Here is an 18,950-nt window from a genome sequence, read left to right as displayed (position 1 = left end):
GGAAGTAATTTCTAACTGATTTTTTTTTCTATATTTGAACCGATATAGCTTAATATATTGTAGCTACCTATATCTTGATTCTACACAAGCGCATTTTGTGAAATATTAGCTAAGGTATTTTGTATGCATTTCGAAATATATAGTTGTATAAATAAATATACTACTGAAAACTAAGAGAAAATATATGTACAGTAATCACATACCATAATACCTCAAAAAATTTAATTTAATACTTTTTGTTCTTCTTCTTTTTCCGCATCGCCACAGCAGATATGACAAATGGTGGCGTACAAGGACCCTTGGAGGGTTATAATTCGCTAGATGAGCATATACTAACCATGAGTACAACACAATATCCAGCCACCACAGTTGGCTATGTACATCCGAAGTGGATAGAACCGTACTTTGATCCGTCAACGCCGCGCAATGTCACCGCACTAATGGGCAAATCGGCATATTTGAGTTGTCGCGTACGCAATTTGGGCAACAAAACGGTGAGTACTTACGCGTATGCAAAACGTGATGCACACTAACACACACACACACACACACACACGTTAAAAAGCAACTCAACATAAAGTACGTAAGTACATATAAACTGATTTCAGTTACACACTTACTTGCATAGTTAGTTACAAACTCGCTCTGAAATTGTATTTGAATACGCTGAGGCTGATGGTTTCCAGCCGTTCAGCTACGGAGGTCAATACCCAACAGGCCAACAATATTTGATAGATAAATGATAAAAAAAATTAAAATATTTTTAACCATTCGACAGGGTCAATTAACCTCATATACCTATTGGTTTATTTATTTTCAAGCAATTTTTGAAGGGTTCTTGGGTTTACATTTAAAAAAAGTATTTGAACTCTTTCAAATTCTACATTCCTTTGTTTGCCCGCTTGCACTCAATATTCTCTTCTTAAAATATCCAGTTCTATAAAAAAAATAGTTCTTTCTTTCCTACTGCAACTGATATTGAATTTATTGGTTTGCTGGGTACTAATTTTTGCACATAGCCGTAGTTGCAACATGGAATGTGGCATGGTGTTATAGTGTAATTGCGACACGTTCCAGCAAGGGCATCTCATAAGCGTAGCATCCACCGTTTTCAATTTTGGCATCATTTCGATTTTTTCCTTGCACGAGTTCACCGCGACATCAGCCATGGAATGAGATAAGTTCAAATAAAAAAATAATTCTTCAACATTTTTGTATCCTCATTTTATGCAAACTGCATGGTTCATGTCGAAATAGTTAATTACTTAAATTAAAAAGCTTTTAAAATTCGCCATTATATCCTCTTCGAAATCCGGCGCTCATGCAAGCAGGGGTATAGATAGAATAGTTAGTTATCTCAAAATATCCATATCTAGGGTGAATTTATTAGTGATTTTAATGCTTGATTTAAGAATAAGTCTTTCAATTGAAATGGGGGATTCACTGACGGCTAAATAAAGATAGTCGGATGTGAAAAAACAATCAGAAGCAAATTCCAAATTGAACAAATCGCTGAAGCAATTTTATAATTTTTTTCTACGAAAAAGGATATTTATTCGCCAAGAAATCATTTTTGCCAATAAACTACCTCTTTTTCCATAATTTTGGAAAGATTTAAATTTTTTTCTAAAACAAATATTTTTTTCCGAAATTCCTAAAATATGACTTTTGTTTTAATAAATCATATAAAATGCTATGTCTCAAAAAATAATACTATAAATTTACATTTAGTTAAAATGATGACATTTTACCGAATAAAATTTGTTTTCCGAAACAAAATGATTTTTCGCACAAACACAAATTCTTCAAAAAATATTTCTATATTTCATCTAATATTTGGTAAGTTACGATTTTGGTTAAATAGTTTTCATCTTAAAGAAATATTTTACTTAAAAAATTATTTATTCTTAAAATACTTAAAAACCATTTTTATCTAAATAAATTTATTTTCTTTCTCCTAAAAAAATCCGAAAATAAAATTTTTTTTCCCAAACAATTTTTTCCGGGAATAATGTTTTCAATTTTTTTTTTATTCTATAAAATTTTTAAAAATATAGTGAGAATTATTTTTCTCTGGAATTTTTTTTTATGTATCGTAAGTTTGTTATAATATTGAAATATATCTGTTTTCTTATAAAAAAGGATTTCTCCCGAAACCCTAAAATTTCTTTATAATAAAAAAAATTGTGTGGTGGTTCTTTTTTCTTCAATATTTTCCGTAAAAATTATGGCAAAAAAGGTAAATAAAACTCTGGCACATAATATAAAATGAATAACTAAAAATCATACAATATCCTTGGAAAACATGTTTCGCTTGGTCCTAAAGGGGCTAAAGAAATGCTTTCGTAAGGTGAAGAACATTTTTGGTCAAGCGCTGCTGCTGAAAAACAATTAAAAACTCTCACATTTATCCGCTTTACTCTTAGCACTCTGCGGGCGCTCTTAGAAGGCTTATCTCGCGAATATTAGTGTACCCAGCGGGTTGATGCAGTTATGTAGAGAAGTACCTTCCTTACAGAGGGTCCTGGCATTGTCGGCGCATATTCGTAGATCTTATTACAAAAGCTTGGGCCATCAGTGTAGGGAGAGGTTATCTCCCTAGGTATTTGTGGCCCTTCATTATAAATGGTCTTTACGTGGTGGGTCTTAACCCCAGTGCACAATCCATTGTTGGGAGAGGTTTTTAGTAGAATGAATCTTTAAATAACGCGAGCTGCTTCCGCCTTCATCATAGCTCTCTCTCTCTCTTTCTCACGCTACTTTGGTTTTGTAATCATTTTTCGGAGGCAATAAAAATGCATAGCTCACAGTTAGATCCCTTCGATGCACCCCTAACTTTTTACTACTGGGCTAGAATTCTTAACGTTATACACATGCACACATGCATCGTTTTCATGACAACACAACGTTGTATACTTTCCGGCGTTTTGCCATCTAGCAGAGGAACCGCAAATACCAATGTGTTGGTAAAGCGTGAACCACACACACTTGCTGACATTAATGATGCCGTACAATAAGTAAAAGTACATGGAAGAGCATGTTATGTTCAAAAAAAAAGGCAAAAGGTTGAGCAGGAAATACAGCAGATGAATGCTAGTGACGTTAAACAGCAGAAAAAGCAGAGAACCGAAAATTACAGAAAAAAAGGAATAACAAATAACTTCGCCAAGCAGTGCTTTGAAGAGAAAAAATATTTAATGTTTGCATGGATTTTAATACGGAGAGAAGAGTTCAGACGATGAGCAGAAAAAAATCATGTTTAGCAACGACACCAGCAGAAAGCGTTCAATTGAAAAAGAAAATATTTTCCTTACCAGCAATTAAAGTACAAGCGCATGTGAGCACGCAGGAAAAAAGATAATAGCAAAAATTGTATTCTTCTACGCTGGATTTTTTTTTATATTTTTTTGTCATTTTGCAGCCGCGAAAATTACAATTTCGCATTACATTACTGCTTGCTACACATTTTTGCACAGCTGCGGCAATGTAAAGGACGAGAGTGAAGCGCCTTGCAATGCCGTTTTTTCGTTTGGTTTCCCTTCGTTTTTTTGTTTTTTTGTTATTACATAAGGTGAAAAAAGATACTTGAAATTCTTGGCACATTTTCAAATTGTCTCAGTTTTAATGTGGCATACGCATTCCGTGTAAGTATCTACAAAATGTAATTGCTAGCGCCTTGCTTGCAGCGCGCAAGAGAGAATGCGAATGAGTTGAGCGTAGGTCAGCCAAAAAAGGCGACAGTGATGCTGTAAAAAAGAGCGAAGGAAGACCCAACTGATACGTTAGTGACATTTGGCATTGATTGTGCCATGGGCTGAAGAGCGCTAATGAAAATTTTGGGTGTTTACAGATACATATGCAGTAGCATGTGTTCGCTTGTGGCGAGGGGGGTAGGGGAACTACAAGAAATGTAATTTTCTAAATGTAATTATTAAAAGCAATTGAGCGAATAATTCAAGCTGTGTAGTTGCATACATACTTTTTGCAAAAACTTATTAAAAAATAAAATAAAAATTTTACATGCCTTTGGGCAATTAATGGAATTTTTTTAAACACGAGTAAATATAATATGATTCTGGTTAAATATGCAATGCAGTTTAGAATGACTCGCGAAACTTTGTTTTTCTGAACTGTATGTTGAGGTTTACTTTTATTGCATCTTCTGTGGACAGTCTTAGGTAAGGTTAGATTGAAGTGGCTGCCTTCATTCAACGTAGGAGAGAGGCACACTTAGACCCAGAGGGGCCGTTGTTATACCAATTGAAAGCTCGAATTCGAATCCGTCCGTTCACCCAGAAGTCGAACCACTTGATTTGATTCAGAAGGCTCGAGAATTCGTGAATGCCTGCTTCACGTAGGTCGGCCAGATAGGCAACAGAGTGGTGGTGAAATAAGCGTCTCTCGCCCACATGTGGGCAGCGCAGTGTCATTAGCCGCAAACCCATCCTGTTAGCATTCCCATTTTTTAAACCATTCGTATAAAATTCATTAATATTTTTCGCAGTTAAAAAGGTATTAGGAGTCCCAATTTGGGACACAAAAGTTTACTACGATTTCCACGGGGCACCGAAATTGCGCATATGGAAACTGTGCATTTAGACATTATTTCGGTTTCAACCGAAACTGAGCATGTATGCTTTATTTCGGTTTTTGTCATATGCATTATTTCGGTTTTCTAACGAAAGTGTGCATATGGATAATTTCGTTTTTTCTAATATGAATTATTTACTTCTGCTTAGTAAGGGTTTTAATCCCTAAGTGCGGCCGAAGGCCGCCTATGCAGAAAGAAGTTCTGCTCAAAAATACTTCCGGTCCCCTTTTCCGGCAACACAGAAAGGAGAATTCTACTTAGTAAGGGTTATAATCCCTAAGCGCGGCCGAAGGCCGCCTACTCAGAAAGAAGTTCGTTTTCATGTATGCACTATTTCGGTTTTTGTCATATGCATTACTTGGGTTTTGAGTCGAAACTGTGCATGTATGCATTATTTCGGTTTTTTTCATATGCATTATTTCGTATGCACAGTTTCCATATGCACAATTTCAGGGTGCCGATTTCCACAAATGACTTTTATAAATATGATTAAAAAAATATAGCTCAGTGACTGATTGTTATTTATGACTTTTAAAGAATAAAAGTCTTCGATAACTGTTATCTAAGACATATAATTTAAAAATCAAAAACAAAACTGTTATTTGCAGATTATTTAGATGAAAATCAAAAATAACTGTTATTTTCGATTTATAAAATTAAAGTCAGAAATAGCAGTTATTTAAAGAGTAATTAAATAAAAGTAAAAAAAAAATTGTTAGAGAGCATTTTTTTTACTACAAGTTGAACTGTTACGGTTTATGAAGAATTTTATGAATTTTTATTTATAAATAGCCTTTGCTTTTAATTTCACAATATTTGCAATATACCAGAAGTAAGAGAGGTTTCAATTTCACTTGTGTACCTCAAATCTACTTGCTTTGCTTTGTATGTAATCAGGAAATCAAATAGAGTTTCGTTAAACGACATACAATGTGTATAACTTCATTTAATGGGAAATATTCATTTAAACTGTGCCACGTTTTATTGTTATTTATTAACTCGTACTTGCAACGCACAGACACGCATATTTGTGTGTGCAATATTTTTTCATATGCCGTAAAAGTAAAATAGTGCAATTTATAAGAATTCATGAGCACAACTAAAAAAATATACACACACATAAGCAAACCATACATATACCAGCCGCTTGTGCCGCTTACATTTCTAAATCCTTTATGTTGTTTCACTTGTTTTTAGGTTTCGTGGATACGCCATCGCGACATACACATACTCACCGTTGGTGCATATACATACACATCCGATCAGCGCTTCCAGGCGACACATCACCAGGACACCGATGACTGGACGTTACAAATAAAATGGGCACAAAAGCGTGATGCCGGGATGTATGAATGTCAAATATCCACGCAGCCAGTACGCAGCTACTTTGTGCGGCTCAACGTTGTGGGTGAGTAGAGATGGGGTTGAGGGGTAGTGAGGTGGCTGCAGCTGTTTTGACTCGCATTCATTGTCATTAAACTGCATGCACTCACGCATACGTAGTAGGTATGTACATACATAGTACATACATACACACACACAACAACCATATATTCGTACTATGATGTAATAGATGAAGTGCGCTTACCATACTTCACTCTATACGCCATCTTATCTGTCATTCCGCGCACATTTTCCCTTTAACACTCTATACGTGCAGCCATCAAAAGCTAGTTTTACTTCCTCAACTTTGTATATATTTGACAATCATTTCATTTCATCACAACTTCTCCTTCCTTTTATGCATAAATTACACACGAAAACTTTTTTACTTGCCACATTCACTACGCAAACTTTTAAGTGGGCGCGCGTATAAGTCCATAGACTAGCCACATGCATACATACTACTATGCGTATTAAATGTATATGTATATGTATATCTATATGTGTGTGTTTGTAATTTTGTCTTTGTCTCTTTTTTATGTGTCATCCGCGTTCACGCTTTTGTGTCACTGCCGGTCAACCAAACAACCAATTCGCCCGCAACTTACCAAAAATAACCCAACCAACGAACGCCGGTCATTTATTCTCCTCAACAACCGGCGCCGCTTCCTTCATTGCTGTACATTCTTCAACTTCTTCAACTGCGTGCGGTTGTGCGTGCATTTATTACTTACTGCTTTTATGCTTCGCACATTGCTCGCGCTTATGCGTGTGTGTGTGTTTGCTTATCAACCAACGTACAGTGCCAACAGCGACCATCCTTGGCGGGCCAGACCTTCATGTCGACAAAGGCAGCACCATAAATCTTACATGCACAGTGAAATTCAGCCCCGAGCCGCCGGCCTACATTTTCTGGTATCATCACGAGGAGGTAATTAAAATTTACTGTTAAATTTTGTGTGGAAGGCGAGTGCCAACGTACGTACAGTATCGGTCATATCTATAGCACGCCATTTCAAAGTGATATTGTGTGCCACATATGCTTATTTACTTATTTTTAAGAATTTTCAATTAAAATACAGTTCTTTCTCTAACAAACCCCATAGAAACCCAAGTTTAACAATTTGTAGAAAACTTCAAAAAATGGCAACAAATTTTCACCTAAGTTTCAAACTTTTTTCTCGGAAGTGCTAAAATTTTTTTGAGTACACAGTTTTTTAGCCACTGCAATTTTAGTCTAATAATGTGCAAATTTCAAGGGGCTACGAATTACCGTTAATTTTTAAGATTTTTTTTTGTCGCATTGGCTTTCATATAATGGATAAACTCAATTTATTTGTATATGGATGAAAACCGCAACACCTTTGGCGAAAAAAATTCTAAAAAATCAACGGTATCTTTTAGTCACTTGAAACATGTACATTATCAGACTAAAATGTATTGGGCTATAAAACTGTGTATTCAGAAAAATTCAAACACTTTCGAGAAAAAATTTTGAAATTTAGGTGAAAATTTGTTGCATTTTTTTGAAGTTTTCTACAAATTTTTAAACTTGGGTTTATATGGGGATTGTTAGAGAAAAAACTGTATTTTAATTGAAAATTCTCAAAAATAAATAAATAAACATAAGTTGCACACAATATAACTTTGAAATGGCGTGCTATAGATATGACCTATACTGTACATACATATGTATTTGCGTCTGAATTTTTTACATACCTACATATATGCAAACATAGATACTTACATTCTTATATTTATATTCGTGCTTTTAGCGATAATTTCCTTCTTTAACTGTACTTGTAGCTTGTGTGAATGTTATTGTTGACATTATGGTCGCCATAATGATAGGATATATTAAATTTGGCGACAGTTTTGGTTAAGTAATTTCAAAAAATTGGATTAAATGAAGTGAGTGCTTTAGTGAATTCTTTGTGGAAGCCATAATGCGCTCCATGCATATATTTGTGTGATCCACTAACAACAAGTGAAATAGGGTTAAGTGAAATATTTTGATATACATATACATAGATATTTACGTACTTAAGTTAGTGTGTGTTTGTTAGCAGGCTTGGTCTTGCCACCATGTCTGCGTGCGCCTTGTGTAAAGTCAAAATCAACTTCTAAAGAGGTCAGTCATGGTGTAGTAAAGTTTGCATTACTTGTTTCTGACTGAAAATTAATTTTAGAGCACTCTGAAATGATCAGAGATTTCGCCGATACATATTAACATATTTATTTGCTTTACATATATACAAAAAAGGACCAGTGCAGGTTATGCAAATGCGACCAGAACAGACCCAAGGCAGATATTACTTTTTGTAAAGCCATTCAATTTATTGTAAAATATTTTTTTAAGTCACGAGTATTAAAAAAAGGAATTTCAAAGTTCTTTTAAATTTCATATTTATAATAAAAAGCTCCTGGGAGTTCTGGGATAACTATGCACTACATTAAATGGATTCTCATATAGGGTGAAAGGCCCCCACAATAGAGCACGTCAGAGGTCGCAGTGCACAAGCGAAAGCCGGACCCGGTACTAAATATGTGCAGCTCCACTGAATTTTTTTATTATTTTTCTTTAACGAATTTCCAATTACATTTACATTTTAGGAATGCTAAAATGGCACAAAAAATGATGAGACTTGTAGACTTAAGTTTGGGTCGCAGATTAAGGATCTGTATAACGTTTTTCTATATCCGATAATTGTCCCGAGATATTTTCATTTTAAGTTTGCCTTGCCAATAAAAAAAGACATACTTTAACATGGAGAGTATGCACGACACGGCGTATGAGTAACATTATTTGCTGCCCCTATTTCAACCAAAAATTTAGTGTTGCGCAGAATCGATACCAAAATTACTTAGAACTCGACTATCAAAGCATCCGATTTTTAAAAGTATCGATACTGAGTACTCCAAAGAACCCAGTACTCATAAAAGAACTCGAAAGTACTCAGTCCTCAAAAATACTCTGTTCCAATAATCGCTTGGTACATATACTCAGGATCGATTAAAAGTACCCAGTATTAAATGTCGAATAGACTTAAAAAGTACTGAGTTTTATTTACAGTTAACGGTATTCAGAAATGATTGTACTCAATTTGCAGTTTCAATAATTTTCAAGTACAATATTTGTAGCCAGTACAGTTAGCCATTCATTTGACGTAATTTGGGATTCATTTATTAATTTGAATAAAATAATGCCAGCTTGTGAGATTTCTACACTACGTGTTGAAATGTTACCAACATGTGTGTAAATATTTAAATAATGAACTCAGTACTCTGAAAAATACCCGATTTGAATCGACTTCAATAAAGATTTTAGCTGCTTATCATTGAATTTAAGTTTTGTGGTATTTTTGTAGCCCACTCTATGCGAAAGCTGCGCTTTGCCTCGTTCAGTGTGAACAGCAGTAGCTGCGATTCCCTCTGCCTTGCTTCGTACGGTGCCGAGCGGCTCTACCTCACTTTCTGTGTGTACGTAGCCTTATTCGTAACATTGTTATGCTTCGTATAAAAATAAATAGTAATGAACTTGAATTTCATAATTTATGCGGCAACAAAAACTTAAATGATACAGCACGTGACCAGCGACTTGCCAACCTTTGGAATTTATAATCTACTTTACTTTACTCTGAATTCGTATGTTTGGCATTAGTTATTCTGCAGAAGTTCATCTTGTTTGTTTCTCTGTTTGAATTCTATTTTCCAAAGACTTCAATTTAGTCTTCATGCCACTATACTTGAAATGCGAAACTTGTATATTGCTCAGAAACGCACGCCTGACAATATTTCGTTTGCATTAATATTTTTTTTTCTTTTGTCTTCTTGTTCTACATTAATTGTAATTTACCCCTTTACTGACTTGTAAAGTTGGCGGCCAGCGCTTAAGCGTTTTAATTGTTTTATACGCGCTTTTGCTTATTTATAACGATGTTGAAAATTTTGTCAGAATACGCGCTTAGCATATCCTTAACCCGATTTTTCTAAGCTGGTCAAACAAACAACTCCTTAAATCTGCTATGTCGTACGACCCCTGCGTTGATACCCCTCTCATTAGCAGCGTAATTGGTCGTTGAGTTCGGTGCGCGCAGAACATTTTGACTTTGTTGAGTGGACGTTGACGTTGACGATGAGCATAAAAGCTTTACTATTTTCCTAGTATTTTATGCCTTTTTTTGCTTTTCTATTTTTCCGCATTTCACGCCAACGCGTAGCCACTCCCTTTTTTACGTATTCTGTTTAATGTTATTTTATTTTTTATAAAGTGCCGACTTGTTTGTTATCACCATCACTCGCAGTAACGCAGAACTTCCTGCTTCCTTCAAATTTTAATTAATATTTACAGTGGCATGAGTGCGCCACTTGTGTGTCCCTTTATCCTGTTTTGTTTTCATTCCGTTTTCTTTTATTTTTTTTTGTGTTTTTGGTATGCCATATTTTCACTTTAGTTTCATATTTTTTTTTTGTATTTTTGTTCGCTTTAGAGGGTTCTCAGTCTAAGCTTTTTCATATTGTTTTCAAATAAATATTTGCGTATAATTAACAGCGCTAAATGACATTTCGCCTTGGAGGAGTTGGATGGAGTTTTGCTTCATTTTCAATGGATAGCATCTTGCGTTTACTAACCAAATTTATGAGTTTCGTGAAAGCGACAATCTTTGTTTTGCATTTAGCTAATCTAATTAGCGTTGAAGGCGTGTTTTCCAACCTTAAGTTAGTCTGGTAGAGCGCGGTCGGTGTGGATAATTTTTTCTAAATTTTTTCATTTAGCAGATGCTTGTACAAAATTCTCTGGTTGCTTTGGAGGGATAATTGGATAATATACCTACATAAATCAAGAAGTTCATAAATTTGATCAAATAAAATAATTAACAGAATCTTGACACAGCTCCCTGACGACGTTGCGGTTGAAAAAGGACACAACAAAAAATATGTTTTTAACATTTTTTTTTTGCACGAAGCTGAAAAAAAGGCATTGACTGATTCAGTTTCAGTAGAGAATCAATTAAGAACTGAAGAAAGTTAGGAAGCCTAATTAGAATAGTGTTGTGTGCAGTGCAAAATTTCCAGTCACGGATAAAAATTTGACATATGCGGCCGCCGTAGCCGAGTGGTAGGAGCCGATAGGAACTACAATCGATTTCTGGACGGAATAACAAAAAAAAATTGTTTCTAATAGCTGTCACCCCGTGGCATACTTATGTTTCGAAAGAGCTTCTCACAAAAGCCATTTGACGTTTGGAGTTGACGAAGTGATGCCGCTGCCCAGCTGATTGATGTCCTCGGGGAGAATAAGACTGATATAATCACCATCTTAGAAATGTGATGCAATGGAAAAGGTAGGGAACACATCGGAATTTGCGACACTTACTACAGCTCCCATTTAACGGCGCGTAAATTCGGGTTTGCATATGTGGTGGAAAAGGTCACGAAGATCACGCCTTAATACTCTTCAAAGCGAGATTCTTCAACATTTCGTTTGAGGCCCTACCCAGAGAGCTTTGCATCCGAAACGATATCAAAATATTGCTTGGTGATTTTAATTCCAGGATGGACAGGGATTTTTGGGCCACCGTGGGAGAATTCGGCCTTCACGACGACACGCCCGATAACGCGCGGAGGCTGGTCGACTTCACCGGGCAAAACATCTCCTCATTACGGCGTAGGTCTTTTTAAACCGGTTTCAACCGGTTTGTTTGAATATTTTTAAGCGGTTTTTTAAACCTTTATTTATCGAACGCTGTGTAAATCGGATTTTTAGAATTCACTAAACCGGGTTTGCACGTAGTGCTTTCATATGTAGCTGCTTCACTGCTGAAAATTACTTAAAAAATAAAAGGAAACCCGAACAAAACTATTTCACTGTTGTTCTGTCTAAATCAGTGAATCGGTTATATACGTTCTGTTATAATTCTCACTAATGGAAGGCTCAGAAAAAGGCTTTAGTGGTTTATTGAACTCAGCCAAATGGTTTAGGCCGATACAGCGCTTATCCAGAAGAAGAAGAAGAAGAAGAAAAAGAAAAATAGGAGAATTAGGAGTTTGGGCCGATGTAAAGGATAAATGATCTCTCCTTCTTTTGTTAATTAATAGTGAAGAATTATTATTATGCAACACGTAACTTGCTGAAATTAACAGCTTAATATAATAAATTCACATGCATTTGCCTTTGAGGCTAAAAGTAATGCGCCTCTCTGTTCTTAACTCTTGCTGACTTAATGGCAGTCATAAATTTAAATTTGCCACATTCGACTTAGAAAGGCAATTGCAAAAAGACGTTAGATGCCATGCGCGAAATTTATCAATTCGAATACTTCGACCAGGAATGGCAAATTTTGCTGCTTTTCTTCGCAGATTTCAAATTAATGTTGGCCCAATTAGTTACAGAAAACTCTTGACTTGCCTTATTAGACCCAATTAAACTGGGACATTAGATCAACTTTGCAACAAAACAATGACAAATATTCGCTAATTCCCCTTTTTTGTGTTTTTTGGCATACGATTTGTGAGTAAATAGTTATTTGTAGCGGTTATACATGAATTAGTTTTAATTCTTATTTCCTCTCATGTTTCGTACTACTTACCAACTAACCGTACTACTTAAGCTTTAACGGCACAAAAAGCTTCAACTTAATCGTCGAACAAATTTAATGCTTATAAACTTTGCCGACGAGATTATTAGTTTCGCAGAAACAAAGTTCCTTTAAGAATTTCAAGCACACATACATACATACATATTTTCAAAGCAAACTAGTTGGGTGGAGCCGAAAAGGCGGCGATGGGTGTCTGCTGTGGCGAGGTTGGTGGCACCACAATAAACTTTGTTATCGGCTTTGAAAGGATGTGATGGGAAGTGCTAGCAACGTAAAAGCTAACAGCATATTTACCAAATAAACAACAATAGCAACAATAAACCTATGCTAGAGCAGAAGAAAACTATAAGCAGACAAGCACGGAAACTTGCAAGGATACCAAGTAGCAGAAAAGGAGGCAAAAAACGTTGACACATAATTTAGCAACAATAAAATCGACAAAAGAAACAAATTAAAATCACAACAAGTCACATTGTCGTGGTGGTAAGCAAAGCAAACAAAACGCACGCATCAATTCTATCTCGCATACAAATCGGTATGAACTCATAAACCATATAGTATATGTATATATAAGTAGCTACTTAAATACTCATTTGTATTAAGATGACTCACGCTTCATGCAAACTAGTGGATTTTATAACTAAACATTTTGTTAAGTATCTTCTAAGATCATTTCGAAACTCGATGAATGAAAAATCCGAGTGAGCGTAAATAGAAATCGATCCAAGCAGGTTAGATTGCCTGTAGAAAGATAGCAACCGAAACCGGATACTAAATAACTAAATGTAGTAAATAATAGACAGTAAGCTGACGCGGATGAAGAGCCAAAAAATACTTACAGGGCGATTCTGGCAAATGGTTTTGAACTCACCAGAGTTTTTCGTAAGAGAACTGCCAATTCCGGCAACTGTCTTGAAAGCTCTTTACTGTCTTTCAAAAGCAGGGCCGGATTTAGGGCGGGGCGAAGAGGGCGATATCATATAGATACATATCAAATATCAAATAGCAATACAATTTTTGTTTCTTAAAATGAAATGTATATTTAGTCGGGATACGGAAATTTTGATTATAACAAAAGTAAAAAGCTCATAAATTTAGACTATTTTTGCAGTAAATTGATTATCCTATAAAAGAAAGAAACCGGCGCCTCGCTCCATTTACGCCACGGGCGTCGTTGCTTATAAAGCCTGCCCTGTTTGAAAGACAAGTTGAAAGATCTGCTAATGAGGAGACCTTAGCGTTATGCTGTTCAACTTTTACCAATACCTTTTTTTAAGAATTAATTTAAATAAAAAAATATATATATTTTTTATTAAAACAATTAAAACTAATAAATAAAAGAAAAGTAAATTTAAAAAAATGTAAAATAAAAATAATGAAAAAGTATTTAAACAAAAACATTTTCAAAAATGAAATGAAATTAAATAATAAGAAAGTTGTGTTGATTTTTAATATTTTTATGCTAACGGCTTTTTGCACTTGTTTCTTATGGAAGAAAATGTGCAAAACCATTTTCAAAGAAAGAACAAAAATTAACGCCAGTTTTGCAATCGCTTAAAACTTTCACTTTATTATACTAAAATTTGGCTACAAGACTACTTACTTAAAAAAATTTAAAAAATGTGTAATTTTGTAATGTACTCATTTTACTCAACTTCGGTGTAAAAAAATTCATAACTCAAATTATTGTAGAGTGCACCCCATAATACTATACTTAAATATTGCGCAACCATTGTGATTTTTTTCAACTTTTTTGAAATGGCATATTTTCAAAAACTTTATAAAAAAGTTTGTATGTGAAAAATTGTTAAAGAAAAAAAAAATTTAATATTTCTTTTCGATAAGAATTTTTATGTGTGTATGTGTGATTTTTTTCAAATTTTTCCTCGCCCTGTTCTCGAGACATTTGGAAAACTATTAAATCGATTTGTTTTGGTTATTTTATGGCCCTATAACAATTATATTCAACAATTTTTATTTAGCTCGAGGCCGTTTTATTGTTGCTTTTCCACAATAAGTTTTTCATTAAAAACGGCCTCGAGCTCAATAAAAATTGTTGAATATAATTTTTATAAGGCCAAAAAAATAACAAAAACAAATAAATCAGTAAATATTAAACAAAATTAAAAAATGTTGGTCTCTTTTAAACAATCAAATCTAAAAATTAAAGGAAAATTAAACGAAAAAAGGAAACAAAATAATCAAAATAGGAAAAAAGTCCTTAAGTTGAATGAAACAAAAAAAAGAGCACATTTCTTCTTTGGAAACAGTAAAATTGAAAATTATAAGAATATGTAATTAAAAAAAGAAAAGGAAATTAAATAAACAAAAGAAAAAATTAATACAAAAATTCTAAAAATTAAATGAAATTTAAATAAATATTCTTTTCTTTTTTAAGCAATAAAATTTAAGAACTAGAAGATAATTAAACTAAAAAAAGCAAAAAAATCATTAGAATAAGAAAAAAATAAGTTCATAAAAATTAAATAAAACAGCAGAAATATATTTTTCCTTTTAAAACAATAATAAAATAAAACTTAAAAAAAAATGTTAATCAAAGAAAAAAAAACTTACGCTGCTCGTGCACTCGAACTCGGTTCTCCCGAATGACACGCGTGTGCTATGCCACTCGGCCATTGCAACTTTTTCGTTTTAACTGAGTGAAATTCAATTTTCGATGTGGCTTAGACGGACTCAACGTTGCGTTGGAGTTAAATCGTATTTCTAGGAGATTTCAAATGTCAGACAGTGGCTAAGGTGGAAACTTTTTCTGACGCTAAAAAGATTCTTGCAGTTCTTTTTCACATTTCACAACAGTGTGGCGCCCTAGTGTGTATGTATGCATGCCTCTGTATTTGAGTAGGCGTAATGTTGTACAATCGAGAGTGTTTATGTTTGTGTATGAGTGCACCACCACTAGTTACCGACCAGTGATGGCAAAAGCCACTTATGTGCTACCACTCAAAGCCAGCCGCAAAGAATGCTGTCTAATCTTGTTTTCTAATCGCAATCAAAGGCAAGCTATAGCCGCTACGGCGAGCTATAAGAACTGAATGAAATGTAAAGAGGGCAAAAAAAGGGGAGGCTCTACTATATGCAATCAGTGAAAATCAATTGTACCACTAGAACCAGCGAAGACTAAACAAATGAAAGAAACATGAACAGGAAGTGCTAGGAAAATGGGAGTGCCGTCAAAGCAAGCGGAAGAGCCTTGACAGCCAGCGCCGCGCGGCGGCCTATTCATGAAATGCGGTGAAGCAAATGCTAAAGGCGGAAGTGTTCTGGAGTTTGTAGAGCAGTCAGTGGGTTGGTTGGTAAATGTTACCAAATCGAAATCAAAATCATTATAACAATCGAAAAACAAGGCAAAAGTTGAGTGAACTAGTTAATATTCCAGAAAAAAGGCAAACAAAGAAAACCAAAACAGCAGGAAGTTAACGCCTCCATGAAAAGCACGAAAATTTCAGTGAGCTAAAAAGCAATGGGCTAAAGTGGGCTGCTGTGCTATGACGTTCGTTAGCACTTAAAGGCGGTTCGTTGGCATAAAATTCATATTTGCATTATAATTTATGTTGGAAATGTTAAAAGTTGTCAAGCCAATTGCCTCATTATGACAACCGACGTAGTTTTAGGTTTTAGTGACAAGAGCAGCGGAGAAGGCGTATGAATTTGCGTACACATATACCAGCATGTATGTATACATATTTAGGTACTATGCTTATGTATGTGTAGTATGCTAGTTTCTACTTGTATATATGTGTATAAACTTTAGTTGAAAACTATAGAAATAATAATAACGTAGTATTACGATAATCTAAGTATACTTTGAATTTGATTGTATAGTTTTGAAACTTGGTCCTTCTTTTTTGCCTCCTATTTTGCTCTCACTTAGTGTAATACTTTTGAAATTGTTAAGTGTATTTTTGTGATGTGGGTAATGATAGCGAAAATTTGATTTGAGTGGCAAATTATATGAGATAAGTAGTTGATTGATGAGAATAGTGTTGATAGAAGCACTGCTGAGGGTTACGCATATAGCGGACTAGGTCAACGTGAGTTGGCTTGTTAACAGATTTGTCAGATTTGTGCAAATAACATTGTAGGGAAAATCAAGTTTTGAAATGACATAAAAAAACGCAGAAACAAGTAAGCTTAATATTAGGTCGCAGACTGTGGAAATGTAGGCCATTTTTCCATATCAGATAAGTTTCACAAGATATACATATTCATTTTAATGAAAAAAAATATATGTATGTATATAGCTTCTCTCAATATTCATCATAATCTGGATGTTAATGTTGACTCAATATTAAACGAATTTTTATCTATACCTCGGAGAATTGCATACATATTCTTACTTAGACTTTCGTTAAATGCTGCTCGTTGAGTTTTGTTCACATGTGTAAGTGATTCCTCCTACAAATTAAGGCTTGCTACAAATCTATGCGAGCTTTCAACCCCTAGCGCATGTAGATTAACAAAGAAAAAATTTTAAAAATAACAAATCGTTTGTATTAACACCTATTCTTTTGCAAAAAAATCCAGCTACGAACAATGAAAATCGATATATAAATAAATAAGTTTTGAATGGTGAAATAAAATGTGCAATAAATTTTGTATGAAATAGCAATAGGAAATGATGTTACTCATACGCCATGCCGCACATGGGCATACTCAGATCAGTAATCTACGACCCAAAATTAAGTTTACGTGTCTCGCCGTTTTTTTTTGTCATTTTAGCGTCCCTACATTGTTATCTTATGAAAGTCTTTAAAATATCTTGGCCTGAATTGCCCATTATTTACGTTTCACTTTGAAAACCCCTTGCAAACTGACTCCCACTTAGGATGATGATGTTCTCATTGCAACTTTTTCGCTGACTGATGTTAAATATCCGCAGACTGACTTATGGCGTGGAGCTCCGCTTAAAATATACGGAAGTTCAACAATGGGAACAAATCTGGGCCCAAACATGCCGACTTTAACGAATTCGGGGCTTTTTTGAACCATCTGTGGACCAAATAAGAGGGTCAAATACCTTGACTAACTCATCTGCAAGCTAGTAGTTATGCAAACGCTGTTATACATTTTTCTAAAAAAAGGCAGAAACTTAAGTAGTATCCAAATGAAACACAAGGGTTAAAGAAGGAAAATGAGTATTAAGTTATAAGTATGAAATTTGATTTTCAATTAAAATTTTTTGTAATTGAAAATATTTATTACAAAGACCATATTTATGCATACTTAAAAATACATACTTACATAAAATAATTCTTGTTAAATCAAATTACAAATGGCAAATTAACTGGTAGCATATTTTTGTTTGCACTGAAAGTTAATTTATATTTTTCACTATTTGTATCCCAACTTTTGATAACCCATCTGCCTCTATCTAACAGGTCATCAATTATGATTCGACACGTGGTGGCGTTTCGGTAATTACTGAAAAGGGTGACATCACAACGTCGTTCCTGCTAATACAAAATGCCGACTTGGCCGATTCGGGGAAATATTCCTGCGCACCGTCAAATGCTGATGTCGCCGCCGTACGAGTGCATGTGCTCAATGGTAAGTACTAAGAGAATGCGCAAACTACAAACATCAAGATATATATGTATATATGTATATAGACCTTATGCAACTGTATGGATGTATGGGTATATCATGAAACGTATTGCAATATATCACTAAACGTAAATGTAGATATATTTGCACAAAATCGTACATCAGCGTAGAGCAGTTGAACGAAAAGCAAATGCAAGTGGGCTTGGAATATGTATATCGTAAACCATTAGGACCACCTATATTTATATATGTAAGTGTATACATGCAGTATTTTCAAACGCACATTTGTACATACATACATACATATGTACATAGTTGCATTGAGGCATGCGAATTCAAAGCCCATGAAAGCGCTTCTATTAAGCGTGACAGTATGAGTTGGCATTGACGATTCAAACACGTCGGCATGGTTACGTTCTTTAATACTTTTAAATTTCTGTGTACAGAGAATACATGTTGGTTGGTTGAAATGATGAATGGAAAATCATAAGAATGCACATATAAATACGACCCATCAAAAACCATATTGTAAATGTAAACTAAGTAATTTAAGAAAAAAAAGAAACAACTTACGCGTATATAAAGTACAAATTATCAACCTGGGTTAAAAAAGTTGAATAACTAATGTCACGAACAAGGATCAAATCGTCGTTTAAAGTAAACAAAAGTAATTGCGCCTGCGCCACACTGGGAAACTTACGTATTTAACGTCTAGTTTATCTCATAACCAATATACACACGTATGTACACACATACATCTGCTTTTGCCCTAGGTTATATTTTTTTTTTCTATCCAGATCCCTGTCTCTACC

At 34.6% G+C, this 18,950-nt stretch overlaps 1 protein-coding gene across 1 annotated transcript; it reads left to right on the top strand.

The window, feature by feature from the left end:
• Positions 1-272: 272 nt before the first annotated feature.
• Positions 273-18,152, top strand: LOC108368737 (kin of IRRE-like protein 3). The gene is made up of 4 exons (XM_017623649.1): positions 273-494; positions 5,789-5,999; positions 6,778-6,905; positions 17,973-18,152. The coding sequence occupies exons 1-4, from the start codon at positions 273-275 to the stop codon at positions 18,150-18,152; spliced, it is 741 nt and encodes a 246-aa protein (XP_017479138.1).
• Positions 18,153-18,950: the final 798 nt, after the last annotated feature.

The sequence above is a fragment of the Rhagoletis zephyria genome, unplaced genomic scaffold, assembly GCF_001687245.7.
Source record: "Rhagoletis zephyria isolate East Lansing unplaced genomic scaffold, Rhagoletis_zephyria_1.1 Rzeph_scaffold_03287, whole genome shotgun sequence".
Classification (NCBI taxonomy): domain Eukaryota; kingdom Metazoa; phylum Arthropoda; class Insecta; order Diptera; family Tephritidae; genus Rhagoletis; species Rhagoletis zephyria.
The sequence above is the reverse complement of the archived record's forward strand: the minus strand, read 5'-3'. Positions and strand labels throughout refer to the sequence as shown.

Coding starts and splice junctions, on each gene's coding strand:
- LOC108368737 (XM_017623649.1), top strand. CDS start 273: ATGACAAATGGTGGCGTACAAGGACCCTTGGAGGGTTATAATTCGCTA. Junction 495..5,788: donor GCAATTTGGGCAACAAAACG/GTGAGTACTTAC, acceptor ACTTGTTTTTAG/GTTTCGTGGATACGCCATCG. Junction 6,906..17,972: donor TCTGGTATCATCACGAGGAG/GTAATTAAAATT, acceptor TCTATCTAACAG/GTCATCAATTATGATTCGAC.